The 18763-nt window shown below is 39.2% G+C and overlaps 1 protein-coding gene across 11 annotated transcripts in view; it reads right to left on the bottom strand.

Annotated features, from left to right (window-relative positions):
* Positions 1-1347: 1347 nt before the first annotated feature.
* Positions 1348-18763, bottom strand: part of lrfn1 (leucine rich repeat and fibronectin type III domain containing 1) — a 134745-nt gene continuing 117329 nt past the window's right edge. For 8 of the 11 annotated variants that reach the window (XM_079674677.1, XM_079674682.1, XM_079674683.1 and 5 more), the window contains 2 exons: positions 4971-6366; positions 1348-2820 (listed from right to left, as the gene is read on the bottom strand). In XM_079674677.1, the coding sequence (XP_079530803.1) occupies positions 1920-2820; positions 4971-6346 (2277 nt within the window). In that variant the 5' untranslated portion in view covers positions 6347-6366 and the 3' untranslated portion in view covers positions 1348-1919. Of the gene's footprint in view, positions 2821-4970; positions 6367-8647; positions 8882-18763 lie in introns of all 11 variants that reach the window. The other 3 variants (XM_079674686.1, XM_079674679.1, XM_079674687.1) reach the window with 2 other exon arrangements.

The raw sequence follows: 18763 nt of genomic DNA, 5'->3' as shown, positions 1-18763 counted from the left end.
CATTTTGTTGCAAGTAGATATAAATATACGTTCAACAACCACTGTATAAATCCTTATAAGAAGCATCTCTAAATGGTGTATAAACAGTTCCAATATAAAACTGTTTAATTCATACAAAAATGACTTCATACAATTGATACATATGTTTTCTCATTAGAATATTTATCTATTTATAAAAAATTATTATTCCGAGAAAACTTAAATTGCCATGAGATGTGGCTAAAATGTTATGTCGAACAAGTTTTTTCAACAAATTATTTTCAACAGTTTAAAAACCTGATAAGTGATTTTTTTTCATAACACACTTAGGATATGCTCGTGTTTGTAATTATATATCATCAAAATTTGATTATAACTGTTGTATAATTCACGTATTATCTGTGTACACACCATTTACTGTACAGATGCTTCAACAAAGAAGGTGGTGAGCACAATAAAATGTCCTTATCTCTGCTTATAACTACATTATAATTATATGTATTTTAGTGTTTGTTCAGAAACAGCACTGCTTTTAGGTGGTAGATAGATAGGGTTTAGGTTGAATACAAGTGTAAACTGAACCTTCAAAGCAGGGTGCTTCACAGGCTTTCTCCTGACAATGGTTATAAGCATCTTCCCTGCCGCTTTGAAGTTAATGAGAGCGTTACAACGCTTTGTCTCCCCCTAGAGGGATCCAACAAATATTACACCCTTGTTCATAACAACGGGCTGCATTTGAATTCAGCATCACATTCAGTTATCACGTCCCTCGACGTCCCACATCCCACTCTGCTTCTGAGGTCGTTGTGCAGCTTTCACAGAATCCTTATAAATAGCACCTGGTAATCAAATATGTATCATCTCAATGTGTGTGTGTCTCCTTGCAGTGGACACACACTGCTGCTCCTGAAGCACACAAATAAAACGCCAGTGATACACTTAACCCACACAAAATGTTTAATTCCCTTCGTGAGGGGATAAATGGTCCAAACTTTGACATACTAAATAGGGCGAGGTGTGATGACACAGGTTTTTAATGTAAAAACTTGCAGCCAACACCCAAATGCTTTGTAAAAAGTCATGTGACATATGACTTACTTACTTACATAGTTAGTACACATACACCAATGTTTTAATATACTTATATATGTCTTTTTTGTTTGTTGTCTTTTTATCTAGACCAGCCAGATACAGAACCGATTAATATACAGTCACATCTGGAACAATACCTATTTAACATCATACAGTCCGACTGTCAGAGAGGAATCCACGGTTGGTCTCCAAGTCCATCCTTGCTATGCTAACATTAGAAATCGGTCTGTGTAAAATCCTGTTCTTTTTTAATTATTATTATTGTATAGACTGGTGGTGATACATGTCATTGTATCTCGTGTCTTCTGTGCAAAAGTTTTTTTTTTGTTTGAAAGAACCCAAAACATGATTGACATAACAGGATACCTGGCTGTTCACTTTACAGAAATGATGACTTTTTTTTTTCCTCTTTTTTTTCAACAATTAAACAGTCACATCCAAACGCCACACCCCCTTGGCTTGTCACAGAAAACAAAAGGAGAACATTTAAAAAAAATCCAAAGATATGCTTCCCATCATCAGGGTGGGCGGCAATGATCGAGAGGACAGTTTATGACTACAGTGAGCAGCATCCTCCATTCATACATCTTTTTAGAATAAGGCACTGCTGCATAAAGAAAGGACATGGCCAACACACCTCTCTGGGAGTATGGAGGGGAGGCAGGATGAAGGGAGATGTGTTCTTCTCCAGCAACTCACACAAAGTTTGCATGTGTAAGTCAATGTGCTTGTGTTCATAGTTTGCTATGTATGGGAAAAGTGTGTGTTTATGGCATGTAGACATAGTTGTGATTTTACATGTGTGAGTTGCAGAGCCATTTGTTTTTCCCCCGGCTTCACTGCTTTGCTCAGACTGTGCTCTCAAGCATCCACTCAGTGCTGCTGAACGTAACTCTCCTGTTGGCGAGCGGCGAGGACTCCGTGTTGAGCTGGTTGGTGGACTTGTGCCACCTTGTCCTCGCTCTGCGTGGGTAACTATGACTCTGAAAAATGGAGTAATCCCCTCCGTCAAAAGAGAATCTGTGCCTAGTTCGTGCCAGCTCATTAGGGAGTAATCCCATGTTGGCAAGGGCACCTTTCTTGTCCTTGAGCCTGGGAGCCTCCTTGGTGCCAGCGTTGGGGCCTATGAGACAGAGGGACATGGTGGAGCCCGTCAGGCTACTGTCCGTCTGCGTGTCCTCGGATGGCGGGCCGGAGCACTGCGCGTCCAGGCTGGTTCTTCTCTTCATCTTGTCGGCAGTCATCGGAGGCAGCTCCACCTCCAGGATGGCAGTGGTGGCTGCTGGATTCTCCTTCTTCTCATTGTCTGCCCTCATCACCAGCGCCATGCACTGTTTGGGTGCGTGCGCATCATGCTGGCCCTCATCGGACGGTTGCTTGGAGGCGGAGCGCTGGAGCCGCTGCTGGCTGCCGTTGGTCTGCGAGTGCATGCTGGAGCTGACCTTGGACTTGCCGTCCTCCGGGCCGCTGTAGGCCTTATAACGTATCATCAGGATGATAATGAACACCAGCACTGAAGCAACAATTATACCGCCAATAATAATGATCATAGTGCCTCCCAGGAATTGGCTGTGCATGAAGCGGCACTGGCTGACCTCGTTGGCCGTGTGGAAAAGCACACAGCCAACCACACGTGTGGCCGTTAACGATGTGATGCCGTCGTCGTAAACCGCCAGCACACAAAGGTCATACTCCCGCCCTGCGGCCAGATCATTGATTAAGAAGTTCTTGTTGGTAGATGGGATCATTCTGCAAAGAAAAAAAAAACAGCACAGAGGTGAAGATATGGACGATTAATCATTGAAATTACAACGCCCACATTTACTGATTTGCATAAGGTGTATTAAATCACACAAAGGTGTCAATTCCACACAACAAAAAGACAACCATTGCAAATATCACTCATTCAGGTAGACAGAAATATAAAGCTCAACACTTCATTAGAGTTGACTTATGAGATAATATGTTGTATCATAAAAAAGCAGTGATAAGTTGCTCTAAGTTTCTGTATAGAATGACAACAAGGGTAAGCACAAGGTGATCAACAAGGCAGAGGAGGCTCACTGGTATATACAATATGACACAACCACTGCAGGGGGCAGGACAAGTGACGCATGATGGGAAGGCAGTTTGGATGTGTGAATACAGAAGGCTACATTTTGTCGGGAACTTCAAGATTACACGACTCTAAATAAAACGGAGGAAGGCTTTGTCTTCAGGTCTTGGCGTTAATATAATTAGAAACGTGTTCCTTCTCCCCAAAGGGAGAATTTGATGGTTATCATTTGGTAATAATGCACCTCCTAACGACCAAACAACACTCCGCTCCATGCCTTAACTGGATGTGAAAATTATACAGGAGAGCGAATCATTATATCTGATAAAACCTACAAAAAAAAGGAAAAAAAGAAAGAAAAGGCGACGACTATTATTAACCTGCCCCATGAATACATAAATCCTGAAGTACTCCTCGGGTTACAACATCCGGTTAGTGTGCGTCACATATTACATAAGAAAAACATATTCTCAGATTTCAAACATTACTACTGTATAAGAACGTTTGCAAATCTTTTACTCACTATTTAGAAAATAGTGTAACTTAGCTTCTGATCATTTTGCCAGTTTTCTAAGTTCACTTTATATATTTCTCACACATTATTTGTTGCAGTGGTGAAAAGTTACTAAAGCTTTGTAATTAAATAAAGTTTTGATGCATTATCATCGTGTGATAACATATACTCCTCCCTTGCTACAGTACTTACAGCTATACGACCATAACCATACAATAAGCCTATAAAGTAAGATGGTTCCACCTTGACTATAGACATTACAAAATATATATTAATGCTTGAGTAATGATCATTTATTAGACAAATAAAACACTCCAACAAGGGCCATTTTGGATAATAAGACATGACTCTGTTAATAAGCTACATGTTGTTGTTGAATTGAGTACACTTACTCTACTGCTGTTCCTTGCTTGATTTTTTCCATTGTTAAATAAACCAGTGTAGGAAGTCAAGTGTCTCGCTGGAACTTTTTACTACATCTTGAACGTTTATTCGTTTTTAGCAGTTCGACAAGCAAAATATTTTACTGTTAAACTTCCTAAATTATTTTATAGCTGTTTTAAGGCCCCACAAGGGTAACATTATCCAATGCAAGAGCACAATAAATGAAGTTAAAGGTTTGTAAGGGCAAATCAACTGTACAACTGGACATTAAGAGATTAAAACTACCTCTAGCAGAATGTACAGTAAATGTAAAAATGAACTGAGACATTTTGAATGCAGGGCTGGGAAAGTGCATTTATTATAATGTGGTATTGCTTCTTACCTAGAAAACCAATGTAAATCATTCTTCCACCACAGCAACCGAGCCTATCATTAGAAAACCGCATCTAATCACACTCTGTGTTTCAACCAATTAATGCAGGCACTTGCTAATGATACAAACAGCTACATGCAGTGAAATAGTTGGGCCTCATGTAATTGTTTGTTGTCATATCATGTTTTAATGAAAGGGGCATTTAGTTCTTCAGAGTGCTGGACTCCACAATATCTTCAGCTGATGCAACAATCTACTTGAATGGGTTTCTGCGTCTGTAAATATCTACATTTAACTGCACATTTGATGCATGTTATTATGCAAATTAATTAAAATGAATGTAAAAAAATGTCCTCCCTAGTTTATACCTTCACTTAGACTTCACTATAGGGGTCCTGCTTATATCTGGACATACTTAATCATTTTGCATCTTTGGGATATGTCAAACTGCCATAATGGACTGTAGTGTCATTTAGCAGATGGTGACTCCAGATGTCTCACCTTTTCCTCATGTCCCTACTCTACCACCCTCCCTTATCTCTCCATCCATCCATCCCCCCACCATGCCTTACCTGTACACCAAAGTATCATCTGCAGTGCTGTTGTACTGAATCTGGTACATCCTGATGCCGGGGATGTGGCGCTCAGATGGCCAGCGAATCACAGCGGAGGACGAGGTCAGCTCGCTCACCATCACCCTCCGGTCCTGCTTGTCGTAGCCCTTGCTGTCATTGCCAGATTTGGAGGAGGTGGTGATGTCTGAGAGGCCGGGGTCCTCACGCATGTGGCCTGTGTTGTTAACAAACAAGGGTAAGGGGATCATGTTGATCTCAACAGCAGCTGTGGCGATGCCTGCGGCATTGGAGGCAACACAATTAAAGGCCCCACTGTCCTTCAGCGTGGTGATGAGAATATCAAGGGTGCCATTATCATACAGGATGGTGCGGGAGTTGTTATGCACCAGCTTGCCATCTGGAGACCGCCAGTGAATCTCTGGGTCTGGATCACCCACTGCTTTGCATTTGAGAGTCACACCCTGCCCTTCCATCACGTAGGGCTTTGTGGTAAGATGTTTTGTGATCAGCGGAGGCTCGCAGATAAACTCCTCCTCTTGGATGGACCAGAAATACTTGTCCATGAGGTGGTCCGGCGAGGCACAGGTCTCCAGATCGTCCTCTCGTGTCAGCCTGCGGAGCCACAGCAGCTCACAGTTACAGTGAAGAGGGTTTCCTCCAAAGCTCACAGCCAGGGTGGAGGAGCTTGAGCCCGTAGTGTCCGACAGCACCTGAGCATGCTGGAACAGGCTGTCCGGCGGCAGCTTCTGCAGCCTGTTAGACGTCATGTCCAGGCGCACCAGCTTGGTGAGCAGTGTAAAAGTCCCCGTTCCAATGTGGTCAATCAGGTTGTGGTCCAGCGTGAGCGTGTTAATGTTGGTCATTCTGGCTATGGCTTCCCAGGGAAGGGTGCGCAGGTTGTTATTGGAAAGATCCAAGTCCTCTATGGTGACGACAAACTCATCAAAGGCGGTGGCGGCCACCTGATGGATCTGGTTGTTGCCCAAGATGAGGTGCCGCAGGTTGATGAGGCCTTTTAAGTGGTCTGTCTTTATCGCACTGAGGCGGTTCCCGTCCATGTGGAGCGCCCGCAGGGAGCGCAGGCCGAGAAAGGCTAGAGGGATGATCTGGCTGATGGTGTTACGGGACAACGTGAGGTGCACCAAACTGGTCATGTTGAAAAAGTCTTTCCTGCGGATGATGGTGATGAAGTTGTCTGTGAGTCTTAGCTCCACGGTCCTGCGGTCGATGGAGGGGGGCACGAACAACAGACCGGTCTTAGCACAGAGCAGGGTCAGAGTGGGTGAGAGGTGCTGGCAAATGCAGCGGCCCGGGCAGCTGTATCCCTTCGACAGAGCTGCGCACAGCAGCACGCAGAGAACCAGCCGGTCCATTGTTGATTCGTTTCCAGGTCCTGTGTGAAACAAACAGAGAAAAAAGGAGAGACATTGAGTCACACATTTTTAAAGATTTTTTATTAATAAATAGCATTTATGCCTTATGAGAGCCTGCTGCAAAAATCAAGAGTCTGACCGAGATTGCAGAGACTGCCAGCAAGGTATCAATCACAAAATGAAATTGAGCTTTTCTGAAATAATGGCACCTGGGAAGATGAAAGGCTGCAGCAACCCATGTCTCTGTAGCCTTTTAATGGCAATGACAGAATGCTTTTTGCCACAAGGCTGCATCACCACTGAACCATATCATTTCTTGAATGATCAGAGGAACATTTTCCTATATTAGGCAACACTATACCATGTACATTTCCACCATATGACAAGGCGTGTGTTTTTCTTGCTCTGAATTCCACATCAGGGTGGAGAATTAAAGGTGGAAAAGGGCACTTGTCAGCAACGCTCAAGGCTTGTATGACCTTTTCATGCTCTTTACTCGCCCTATGCTTCCGAGATGTACTGCAAAATTAGAAACCTGTCATGTAAATCACTGCAGAAAAAGGAAAAAGGTGAAGTGAAACAGGGCGGAGATACGGCTTGTTGAAGTCCTTCCTGAGGATGTTCTGATTCTCTGATTCCCATTTAGAAGTATTGATTTCAGTCTTGGAGAAAACACGCCTATGGTGACATGAGTAACAAGTGATCCTTTGCTGCAATAACCAAAAAGAGACCCCAGTGTAACACAAACAGTGATGTGCTGATGTCACATTGTCACTGGTTTTACCCTCCTGATCTTGATGTCCAACCCCTTAAGCTTCACAGTTGATATGAGATCCTGTTAGAGCCGATAACGTAAAGGAATGACAGCCGACTTTTCTATTCTTGGGCTTTAAAGAATGACATTTGGGTTGCTGCATCCAACTACCCCACAGGGTGACACTTTAATTCCCCTTTTTTTTAGAGGTCCAGCATAATTATTTTAATTCCCTCAGGAGAAGCTGGCTGGGGATTTTAAACACAAATACTGTCTGTTTTTCACCATTTTTGATGTTTCATCCAATTTGCCATGACTAATTTCAGAGACTTTTTATCTATGTTCCACCACGTTGAGGTGTTGCTGACGTCCTTCACACCACTGATTTCCCCCCATTGTGCCCAAAGCAAAAGCATCTAATGCTCACAGTACAGATAACCCTAAATTAAAATGTAATTCAAAAAACGCCTGCAGTGAGATTCATGGAATATTTTAAATGCCACAGATGCAGAAATAAAGGACAAGCCAAACTCTATTCCTCTATATGTCGAGCTTTTCCTAATTCACCATTTTTGTACGAACACTGTGTTTACTTGTGTCCTAACTAAAACAAACTTGCTCGGAAGAGAGTTGTTATGCATTTTTAACATAGTGAGAAAGTGTAAGTGCATTTCTGTCACTTTACATCAAACCTGCATAGCAATGAAATGCTTTCTTTTTCGCTCTCTTGCTCAGACACACACTCTCACACTGCTGGCTACTGTCTGTCAGACAACAGGGCACCTCGTTAACTATGAAATACCGTTATCCAATCAGTCCTCTCATTAAAATCTTGCTTTCTATGATGTCCTCCTCTAAAGGGAAATAGGACAGCTTGAAGCACAAGTTCAAACCAGTGGGGCGGTTTCTCATAGCTTGTTGATTGAATTTACTCAACACTGACTGTATATTTCTTCGACTTTATACTATATTTCAGTAAGCCATTAAACTGTGTTTTAGAAAAGCACTGGACCCACATCTTCACTAGGTTTGTGTTTACCTCCCTCCTTGGTATGAATCTGCAGGCTAAGCTGTAACCTCAATCTCTGAAATACAACAACCTTGACTCTTTGAAATTGAAAGATATTTCTCGTCTGCAATTTATTCAACAAAGAGTGTACAAGCAAGATAAAAGAACAACATGTGACATAGTTAAACCATTTCCGAGGGCAGAAACACATACTAGGTGGTACACTGAGTGAGAAAATTCAACCCCCCCGGAGAGAATTTATTTATTTAGCGATGCTTCTTTATGGTTGGCAGCACAGTGTGCCTGCCTTGTCGAAATTAATTCCCCAAATATTTCTTTTCTTAAAGATGCTGGGGAAGCTAAAACAATAAAGTAGGCCACATCACTGCAGATGATACTTTCTATAAAACAGACTCATATAAGTGGAGAGAAGGAAGGATAGGGAGAGATCATTTCAACACTGTTAGGATCTTTAGTTCAGATGTAATCTAATATTGATGCCCAAGTTTGTATAGTTTCAACATAATAGCGATCTTGCCTGATTGTGTTGGTTTTCAGATGGTAACTAGGCCACTAAGGTTTCTCAGAGGACCATCTGTGCCAAAGCTTTTCCTGCCACACCGTCGAGGATACTCTATTGATCTTTCAGCTTCTCAGGGAGGGGCGGGGGGACTTTGTTGCCAAGGCAACTCTGGTGTAGAATGTAGGTCTCTGAATTGCATTAAGACGCTGTTGAGCTGCCCGTAACACAAGGTCTCAGTCTTAATGGCTGCTGAGAAGGTAAGAAGAGACAAGAACAGATGTATGAATGGCCGGGAAAATTAAAAGAAAAGGGCAGAGCCGCCTGACATTTCTATTTCTGTTTTATTGCTTAATATTAGCACCAGCCACTAAATCGATAACACAGGGTGGAGTTTGGGTTTGTTTTTGTGTCAAGTCACGCAGAAGCACAGCCTTTCACATAGGATTGATTGTTTACATTTTACATTTTTTGAAGATTATATTAATATTCTGATATATTCAGAAATTCAGAAATAAAAAAATCACACATTAACATACACCCGGGCATTAATGCAATATATGCATATATAATATAAATATGCAAATACTTAATAAAGATATGGCTTTTACACATTTGCATAATCCTTCAGTTGAACAGCTACTAAAACTGGTTTTATAATTTAGTAGCTTTCCAATGTATTTCTTAAACACCAATTAAATGTGATCCCTATTTACTTAAGATGAGCGTTATAAATCATTACAGCCTAATTATAATGTGAAGATTTTGCACTCCCTAAGTCGCCCAAGAGTGTACCTGACATTTACCACTGTGCTCAACTTTGTTTAAATCTTGATACAACCAACACCCTAAAATCATTCGAGCTTCCTTTGACATCGGTTGCTGTTAGCTACAAAGGTTGAATTAAGCTTGAATAGAAAAAAGAACATACAACAAAAATCTGCAGACATCCGAGAAACAAACTGAGTATGACAATTGAGCCGATAAAGATATGTAAATTGGATCCAAATGTAACCAGTTAATTAAAATATGAACTGAAAACAGCATGCCCTTTTAATTAGATCACAATTTCTTTAATAAGAACCTTTTTATTAATAATCAAGTAATTGCCTATTATATATTTTTATATTTAATATCAAGCATATACCAGTACCTACACAAGTTTTGCTTTATTCCTGTTTTCTTTAAATTAGCCTTTTATGACACAGCTTTAAATGCAAATCAGAACTAAAAGTGACATTTGAAATCAACACCTCCTCTATTTGAGTGGGTTTGAAAAACAAGCATGAATAAAAAAGACTCAATTCAAATTCTGAAAGATTATTTGAGATAGTAAGCTGCTTTTTTTTAACGGCGATGGCACTGAGAGGTTGAGGGTGGGAAGACTAACTACATAGTGAAGGTGATAGTTTACCAGGAGGTCAGACACCTGGAAAGAGGTAAATAGTTTTTCATTCTAAAATGTTTCTTCAGTGTCTTGAATCTTTCGTCCTAGCTGAGATTTAACTGTATGGCTATTTGATCGGGATAAGAGGTTCTTCAGAGGCCATGCTATTGGCTTGCTGTCTTCTCTCCTATTGGTGAGAGTGACCTCCATTCGGTCACTGTAAACCCATTTATCGATGACAGTGCATTTTGACGCTGAACTATAGTGTTATCAGGGGGTATGTGCAGATATATAGTTATTGGTTTTGAAGCAGTTCGAGCCCTGTACCAGAGGGAGCTGACATTCTATGAATTGTATATCTTGAATAAATCTTGTAAATTATTCAACTAAGCATGAGGCAGTTTGATGATATTCCTCTTGCCTCTGACAATGCACCAACAAACTTAATGTTTTACGAAAGACTACTACGGATGAATTGAGAATTCAACTGCTCAAAATGTATCATCCACAGTGTCGATTTTAGTTAATTTCTTGACCAAAAATACCAGTTGTGTCAGCTGTTGTCGGACAAGCTTCTTAAATGTTAACTTATTTTGTTTTTATACCATTGTAAATTGAATATTTTTGACGTTTTGGTCTGTCGTTTGGAGAAAGCAAGCTTTCAATACAGAATCAGAAAACTGGCTGGGTGAGCATGCATTCTATTGTTGAATACCACCAGTAAATACTATAAAACAATGCCCACATCATATTACACACAAAAGCACAGTTCTGTGTGATGCATGTAGCCTACATATTACAACACAAAAACACAGGAGAAAACCTATCCTAGTATACATCAATAAATTACCATACGGACAAACATATCAACCAGAAATAGAGAGCAGAAATAGCTCAGGAGGAAAACAACAAAGAGGAAAAGAATAAATTAACATGGTTTTTCATACATACTGAAGAACATATCAACACTTTAAAAAAAAAAACTCTGACACTGATCTGAACCATGAGAAATGGCCGGTGTTTTTGGGTACTGTTTTGGCTAAAAAACTTATTTTGAGATTATGGAAGTCTGATGCTGTGCCTTCGTTCGAGATGTGGCTGAGGGAGTTGGGTGAGATCCTCTACCTAGAGAAACTTAGATTCAAGAATGCAGGAAGGGGGAGAGTGTTTGATAAGGCCTGGGCTCCAGTGATGAGACACTTAAGAGGTCTGGGTGAGGATGAAGGTGTGGGATGAATGATCAATAATGTTAATCCTGTAACTTTTATCTTGTTGTTTATTTTTCAATTTGCTGTGTACATTTTTGTTTCCCTCTTGTTTCTAGCATGAATATTGCATTTCTTATTATCTCGACCATGGATATGTTTTAAAACCGCCAACTGCCTAATTGTACTAGTATGTTCTGAATCCGCTGTTTTGTTGTTACTGAAAATGGAAAATATGATTGCTTTGTTATATCAATGCGGTTGGTACAACACATTTCTGCAATACAAATATTCTTTAAAAAAAGAAAAAACCTCTTATGGTTCACACATTCACCATGAAGCTCTGTTAAAAGAAGAGTAGTTACTGCAATTTCTAAAATAAAAAGCTGCTCACTTAAAAATGTCTAAAAGTATGAGCTTTGAGCGTTTTATAAACTATGCAGTAAGAGTCAAATGAGAGCTGAAAGATGCCGTCTCAAACAGCTCGTCCTATTTCTGACAGTGAAACACTTTCCTGCTGCTGCCTTCCTAACACCATCATCCGGTTAACGGATAAAGGAGGACAGACAGCTGCAAGGATGATGATGCATCTTCGCAATGTCTGAGAGAGGCAAGAAATACATGAAAACAGCAGCCCCTCTTTTATAAACTATATAAACACCTACATATAGTGGGTGGTACTGAGTGGGTGGCACTGTTAGACATTTTAATTAGGGGACGCATGAATTCACCAGGATTGTCTTTATAATTAAATAAGCAGAAAATAGTTGGACTCTTATAAATTCAATAATTGTTATTGTTATTATTATAATTATTCAAGAAAACTTAGAATATCTGGTCAATCACAGAACTGTCACATGAGGCAAGCACACACTCACTCAAAAATATCAAGTATACCAATCTTATAGAGTCTCTTAAATAGTCTTTCTCTGTGGGAACAATGTACATGCGTGTTAACTTCCATCATTAAACTGTACAGGAATGTGCTATAAGCTGCCATTTTATATTCCCTCAGCATGAAATATGGCCTACTTGATGTAATCTTAGCATCCTAACGTGGACATCATAGCTTCGAGAAAAACCCTCCACTGGCCGTTAAAATCTGTATTCACATGAGACTACAGCAGGGATGAAATTATTGGTCGATTAACGGAAAAGTAATCAGCAATTATGTGATGTTTGATTTATGGTCCGAACTTTTGTTTCAGTATAATGTAGAATATAAAAAACATTTTAACTGAGGACTTGTTGCCTTTCTAGCTAAATATGATAGAAAACTGAAGAAACAAGCAATTAGAATATGACATTTTAGGGTTTAATAAACGTTTGACATTGTTTTGACTTTTTAAAAGAATAATTTTTCTATCCAAGCGCAAAGAAATTCCTTGAACAGCTCCCCAATGAGATAATTAGTATAATAAGCATGTTTACTTATAAACCTTTTACCCAAATTATTCTATGTAATATTTATAAAAATAACATAATTTTACATAATTTTGTCATTATGAAAATAGAGTAGAGGTGACAGGAGGTGGTTAGGAAACACACAGGGGGCTAACAATGAAAAAAGGACTCATGCTGGTAGTTAAACGATAGCGTGGTAATCATTTCCATCACTAGGCAACGACGACAACGCAGTTCTAGTAAATCTTCAAAGTGTAACAAATTCCTGGTTTCCCTAGTCATCAGTTTAATATTTGTATAAATCAAACAGATATTGATTTATCAAAAACATAATCTGCGGTTCTTGATCTTTAATGACAGCCCTGATTTAAAGTTTAAATATAAGTAAGCTGAACCTGAATAGATTTTGAATGTGACATTGAAAACAGTGATGGAATAAGAATATGTGTGAGTCAGAGTGTGTCTTTACCTCAGAAAAACATCTGCTCAGAGCTGGTGCATTGTGCGGATATTTTCTGGACATGTCTTTGTCAGGAAACCATAAACGCCAATTAGACGGTGCAGGCAGTGGACTGCCAGCTGCCCTTGTGTGACTCTTGTTGGGATGCAGGCATAATTATTGACAGCCCAGGTTCACAGTGTCAGCTCCGTCTCACCAGCGGATGCCTGAACCGAGGTTCCACGGCCCCGGGGATTTCTGGTCGAATCCCATCAAGAGGGATGAGGGCTATGGCGTAAACAGCATTTGCATATTATAATTATGTCTGCATGCAAAGACGGTCTTCTCAATTACATCCCATTTAAAACTCTCAATGTGCAAGAATTGAGAAGCACCAACTATTGCAGCTCCATACACTTTAATTGTAAGAGCTTACCTAAACAAGATAGAGAACATTAGGATTACAGTGGCCACTTGTTGATTAAACACTTAGGTGATTGATTGTCACCTTTTACCTGCTTACATTCTCTTTCATTTGAATTCATAATCAAACCACAATCACTGCTGCTACAGATACAAATTAGCTAATATCTTCACATATTTATATTCAAATTACGCTTCTAAAGTTCAACTAATCACTTAGGTATGGTAAATCATGTCTTGTGTTCCCCTTGAACATAATCTGCTTGTTCATGACAACTCACATAAAACTCACTCACACATAAAATGAAAATAACATGGGAGTGCTTGGAGAACATACCTGTGATTAATTCTTGTGTCATGTCTACTTGGACATAACTTACATAAAGAAATCTCAGAAATCTAGGCAAATGTAGGGTAGTTAATATGATCATTACCTATAATAACTAATAAATCAATCAAGCATGATTCAGACGATTGATTACCATTTGTTAAAAAAGGTCTTTACATTAGACAATATTCAGGGGTAAGCTTCACAAATAAATTATACTATACAATGCTCTCTTGATATGTCAGACCACTCAAATAATCACAGGGAAATTATCTTGATATACTGGCATTCGATATATTTGTACATGTGAAGTGATTGTTTTGTGCTTTTAAAGTCTCACACATTACATTTCTGCAAAGAATCCTGATTACTGGATTCTTCACTGAAATAGTCTCACTAATCACAAGCACCATATAATGCGTTATATGATTATTAAATATGGTGTTCACAATACTTCATGCTCAAATTACTTCAAAAACTGAGCCACAAAACCTCTGCAGTCCATCTGTTAACGTTCACAATGAATGCATATGACAATGCACTGCCCTCTGGCTATGGTCATTTTCTATTGTAGACTTTGGATAGAGCACTCTGCTGCAATTAAGAGAAAAATGAACTAAACCCTGGCATGTTTAATTATATCAGAGGTGGAGGAAGTATAAAGATATTTGACTTAAGTACAAGTATAAACGCCATGTTTTTTAGCAATACAAGTAAAAGTAACATTTTGGGATTCAGAATCTCACTACAGTAAAAGTATTATTTTGAAAGTACTTGAGGTATAAAAGTAAAATGACTTTTACTTGTTACTAATAACTACAGCTGCAAAATAAACGTAGTGAAATAAAAGTAAAATCTCTATAATGATAATAATAATAATAATAATAATAATGATAGTGAAGTGAACAGACCAACACATTTTTTTTTTAAAGTAAAAACTCAACATCTGTTACTTTAAAGTAACAATGAGTGAGTGCAAGGGCTCAGTCTAACTTTTTCTTTTTCTTTTAGTTTCAGGAGGTACCATGTCCTAAGCTCAGAAATATCCCAATAAATAACAGTGTGGTTGTTACTCCTTTCTCCTTGTAGCTGTTTCACTGACACCTTCCAAGAGATTTCTAGAACAGTCAACATATTGTCAAAAAAAACAACAACAAAAAAAGCAGGAGCAAACAATATGAGGCCAAGCGGTGATTCTTAATGACACCCAGCTTAAGGGTTTTCTATTTCTAGTCTTTTTTATTTTTGAATCCAGTGGAAATACTTGATGGTATACAAACATCGTAGCAGCAGGATTTTCTCTGCTACATGTAGTTCCTACACGGTGATGTTTTTTTCTCATTGCTCGTTCTTTTCATTTCATCTTTCCGACTGATTGTTTGACTTTATAAGCGTCGAGCAGCTCCTTGCCCTGCTCGCTCTGTGCAGACAATCTCAATAGACCCTCTGAATTGGTGCCTTGTGGTGCCACTTTGTACGTCAGTGACGCTGAGGAATCAACACTTGGTTTCCAATCCTCCTCCCCAGGCTCCTATACTGCATTTATCCTGCTCTCTATTTATCCTTGCAAGGTATTATGACTGCCTGTTAAGTGTTTCACAGCCAAAGCACAGTCTAGTAAAGAGCCGATTTACAGAAAAGAGAGAAAATATATAAAATGGTTGGACTTAAGTACACTGTATCCATTCAGCCAATCCTGCACTGAGCATTCATTACTACTAACAGTTTGATGTAATGCAAAAAACAATGGTGACCATCCAGTAAACACACAATGGAATTACAAATAATGAATTCCTTCAAACCAAAATAGTAAAAAAACAAGTTATTCAATCACAAAAACTCACGACAGAGCCAAATTGTGTTTTGTCATTAAAGATAAATGTACTGACATTTACATCTATCTTTGGGATTAGCCTAGACTGAAATATTGAATAAACTACAGGATGGTTTTCAATACAATTTTGTTCAAACATTTATTGTCCTCAGAGAATGAACTGTATGGACTATTGACATTCCCTGACTTTCCTAGCTCCACCATAAAGTTAACATTTGGGGGAAACATTTGCATGAATAAATGCTTGTTCAGACATTCGTGTTTTCTAGTCAGTGTATTCCCATGGCTTGGTTGATTCCCAGTCTTTTCTTCTTGGGCCACCATGAGGTTCACATCTGTGGTATTAAGTAAACTATTAGATGATTGGTCTTTACGTTTGGTTCAGGCATCTATGTAGGATGAACACCTGGCAAATGAAGGACATTTGAAGCACCTTTTCAACTGCATGCTAACATGCTCAACTAAGATCATGACCATAGTAAATATTATACTAGATAAATGTCATTTATTTGTTAACATTATTTAGCATGTAACATAATCATTGTTAGCATTTTAGCATGCTGACATTAGCCCCCAGCTCATAACACCACTGTACCTACATACAGCCTGACAGAGCTGCTAGCTTGGCTGTAGACTGCTAATATTATTAGTGCATTGTGTGCATTGTGCTTCTTTTCAACCAGACCCTACTTAATATACATAACCCCATTCATCATGTTGCTTCTTAAGTCAAATATGAAATAAAATACCTTTATGACTACAATATCATTTGATTAACAAAAACAATTGAGATTTATTACCAACAGGATTCACATGAATAATTATACAGAACGAACTGGACGCAATTATGAAAAACTCTCACAGCTCTAATTGATATAGAAGACAGTGGCCCAAATTCACTCAAGGCTGTAATGATTATGAGTGTGTGTTACGACCTCAGAACGAGGGAGCTATGAACGCATGTGATTCCCTCAGTGCACACAAATAATAGACGCACAGCTTCAATTTGACACATGTCATAGAAAAGCTTGTGCGAAGCAGGTTCAGGCAGAACTTTTGTCAAACATATATTGTGGGTATTATATTCATATAGAGGCTCTGAGCTTCACTAATCCCGTCTCCAAGCCAAATGAAGCACCTTGTACATACATACACAGTGGCAGTGGGGCAGTGTTGATTTATCTACAGTTGGCTTTGTGCCATGACAATGAAGGGAAATAAGTGAAAACTAGCCGCTTCCAACATTCAAACAATTATTTTGTCACCATTATGGACCAGTGCTTTTATGTCTTCTGTGACAAAGCTAGGAAAGTAAAAAACAACAACACACCTTTGCTCTGTACACCAGTTGCTCTTTGGAACTGTTGCTTTCTTAAAAGGATTTGCATATATCTTGTTTTATTCTCATGTCTTGTTGTATCATCCTTGTTTTGTTTTTAAAGTTTGTCTCAGAGTCTGCATGAAATTAAACACAGAAAGCAAATGCCTGGAGCTTCCTCTATGGCCAACTGTAGGGATCTACAACTGGGGCAACAGGCTGGCCTAATAACCCTGAATATTAATCTGAACAGGCTGCTTTGTTTATGTGTGAGGCTGAATGTATCTGCAGTGTACTGTCTTCTAAGGAAACTCAAAAAGCTAAATGCAGTGGCGGATTACCTCTGAGTTACTATGAGGGCGATTTCGGGTCATGTGACTGTAATTGTCGACTGTATTTATTCAGCCAAGTACATAGACGAGTATGTAAATCAAATGGAAGAGGAAAGACAAAGATTGGAGGCAGAAGCCTGGGGTCACCGCTCAGCTTTATGTTTTAAGGAGGACAGCATTTGTGGCAAAAACGCCAGGTTTGTACAATAGATTTGTCCACAGATGAGAGGGATACAGCTGTGTAACTACAACGTCTGACATTGCAGAGCTTATCAAATGTGTCTTCCTGCAGACAGTATTTTCCCTCCCCAAAATCAACGAGAAGAGAAAAAGCAATTACGACATGTAAAACAGCAAGAAAAAGATTAGGATATATGTGCTCATAGGTGCTGGTATCATGCTCCTCTAGCTGTCTCCAATTGAGGAAAAATATTTGTCGTTTGCATAATCGGGTTGAAATTCACAGACATTTCTTCTGATCATAAATATTTGTATTGCGTTACCCTTATACATTTTTTAAAAGCTTGAGGATCCAATCTTCACTAAAGTGTATGTCATGCAAGAGGGTGTCAAATTTGTCATCTCGACATTTGAGGACATAGATTCACAGCGTAAACACAGTTACATGTAAGAAACATTACACCTAACAGAGTGGCAGTGCAGTGCAATATTCTCAACATGATGAAACTATTCATGAAGTCTGTATTACATTTGAACCTGTGGTCAGTTGAAGGTGACCAATGTATGAAAACCTGCCACCGCAAGAACATTTGATTACATAACCTTCAAAACAAGCTTAAGCTTAACCGCAGGTGTGAACGGATAGATGGAAAAAATAAGTGACATCTCTGTCAGTTTGGAGAGAAACCACAACTGGAATCATTATGAGCGGGTGGTAGCGTTAGTTGATGACAACGGCAAGGTGTTATCTCGCTTGCCACAACCTCTGTAGTAAAAACACCACCTACATTGACAGCGATCCAAAGACTAACACATACAAAATAACAAGTGCATGTTTCCTTGATGTACTGTAGATCCCAAGGTGGCAGTTACAGTGGTCAGTGTATGGTTGAACCCAAAGAAAGGTGTTTGAAATTATTATTGTTGGAATCATGTGTATTTGGAAAGCTGTTGGAGGCTTGTCCAGATGGATGGTGTGTGCCTTGTTTAACCAAATCTCTGCAACAGAGGTGTCGACAACCACTGTGCTGTCCGGTGGCCCAAATTAAAGGTTTTTGTGTTAAATACAGTTTTGCTTAAATTCAGAAGTTCTCAGCAAAACGTAATGTCTGTAATATCTTACATGCCTAATAAACATGCCAGTAGTGGGTCCTTCCCAATTAAACAGCAAAACAGAAGCTGCACTCTAAAAATAAAAACGTTATCAGGATATCTATAATTTAAAACATCTTTTTGTAAATGTTTTCAAAAATGCAGATTTTAAACTTAAAGGTAGGGTAGGTA

This window comes from Notothenia rossii, assembly GCF_949606895.1.
Source record: "Notothenia rossii genome assembly, chromosome: 4".
NCBI classification, from domain to species: domain Eukaryota; kingdom Metazoa; phylum Chordata; class Actinopteri; order Perciformes; family Nototheniidae; genus Notothenia; species Notothenia rossii.
Note: the sequence above shows the minus strand (reverse complement) of the source record. Positions and strands in the feature narration are given on the sequence as shown.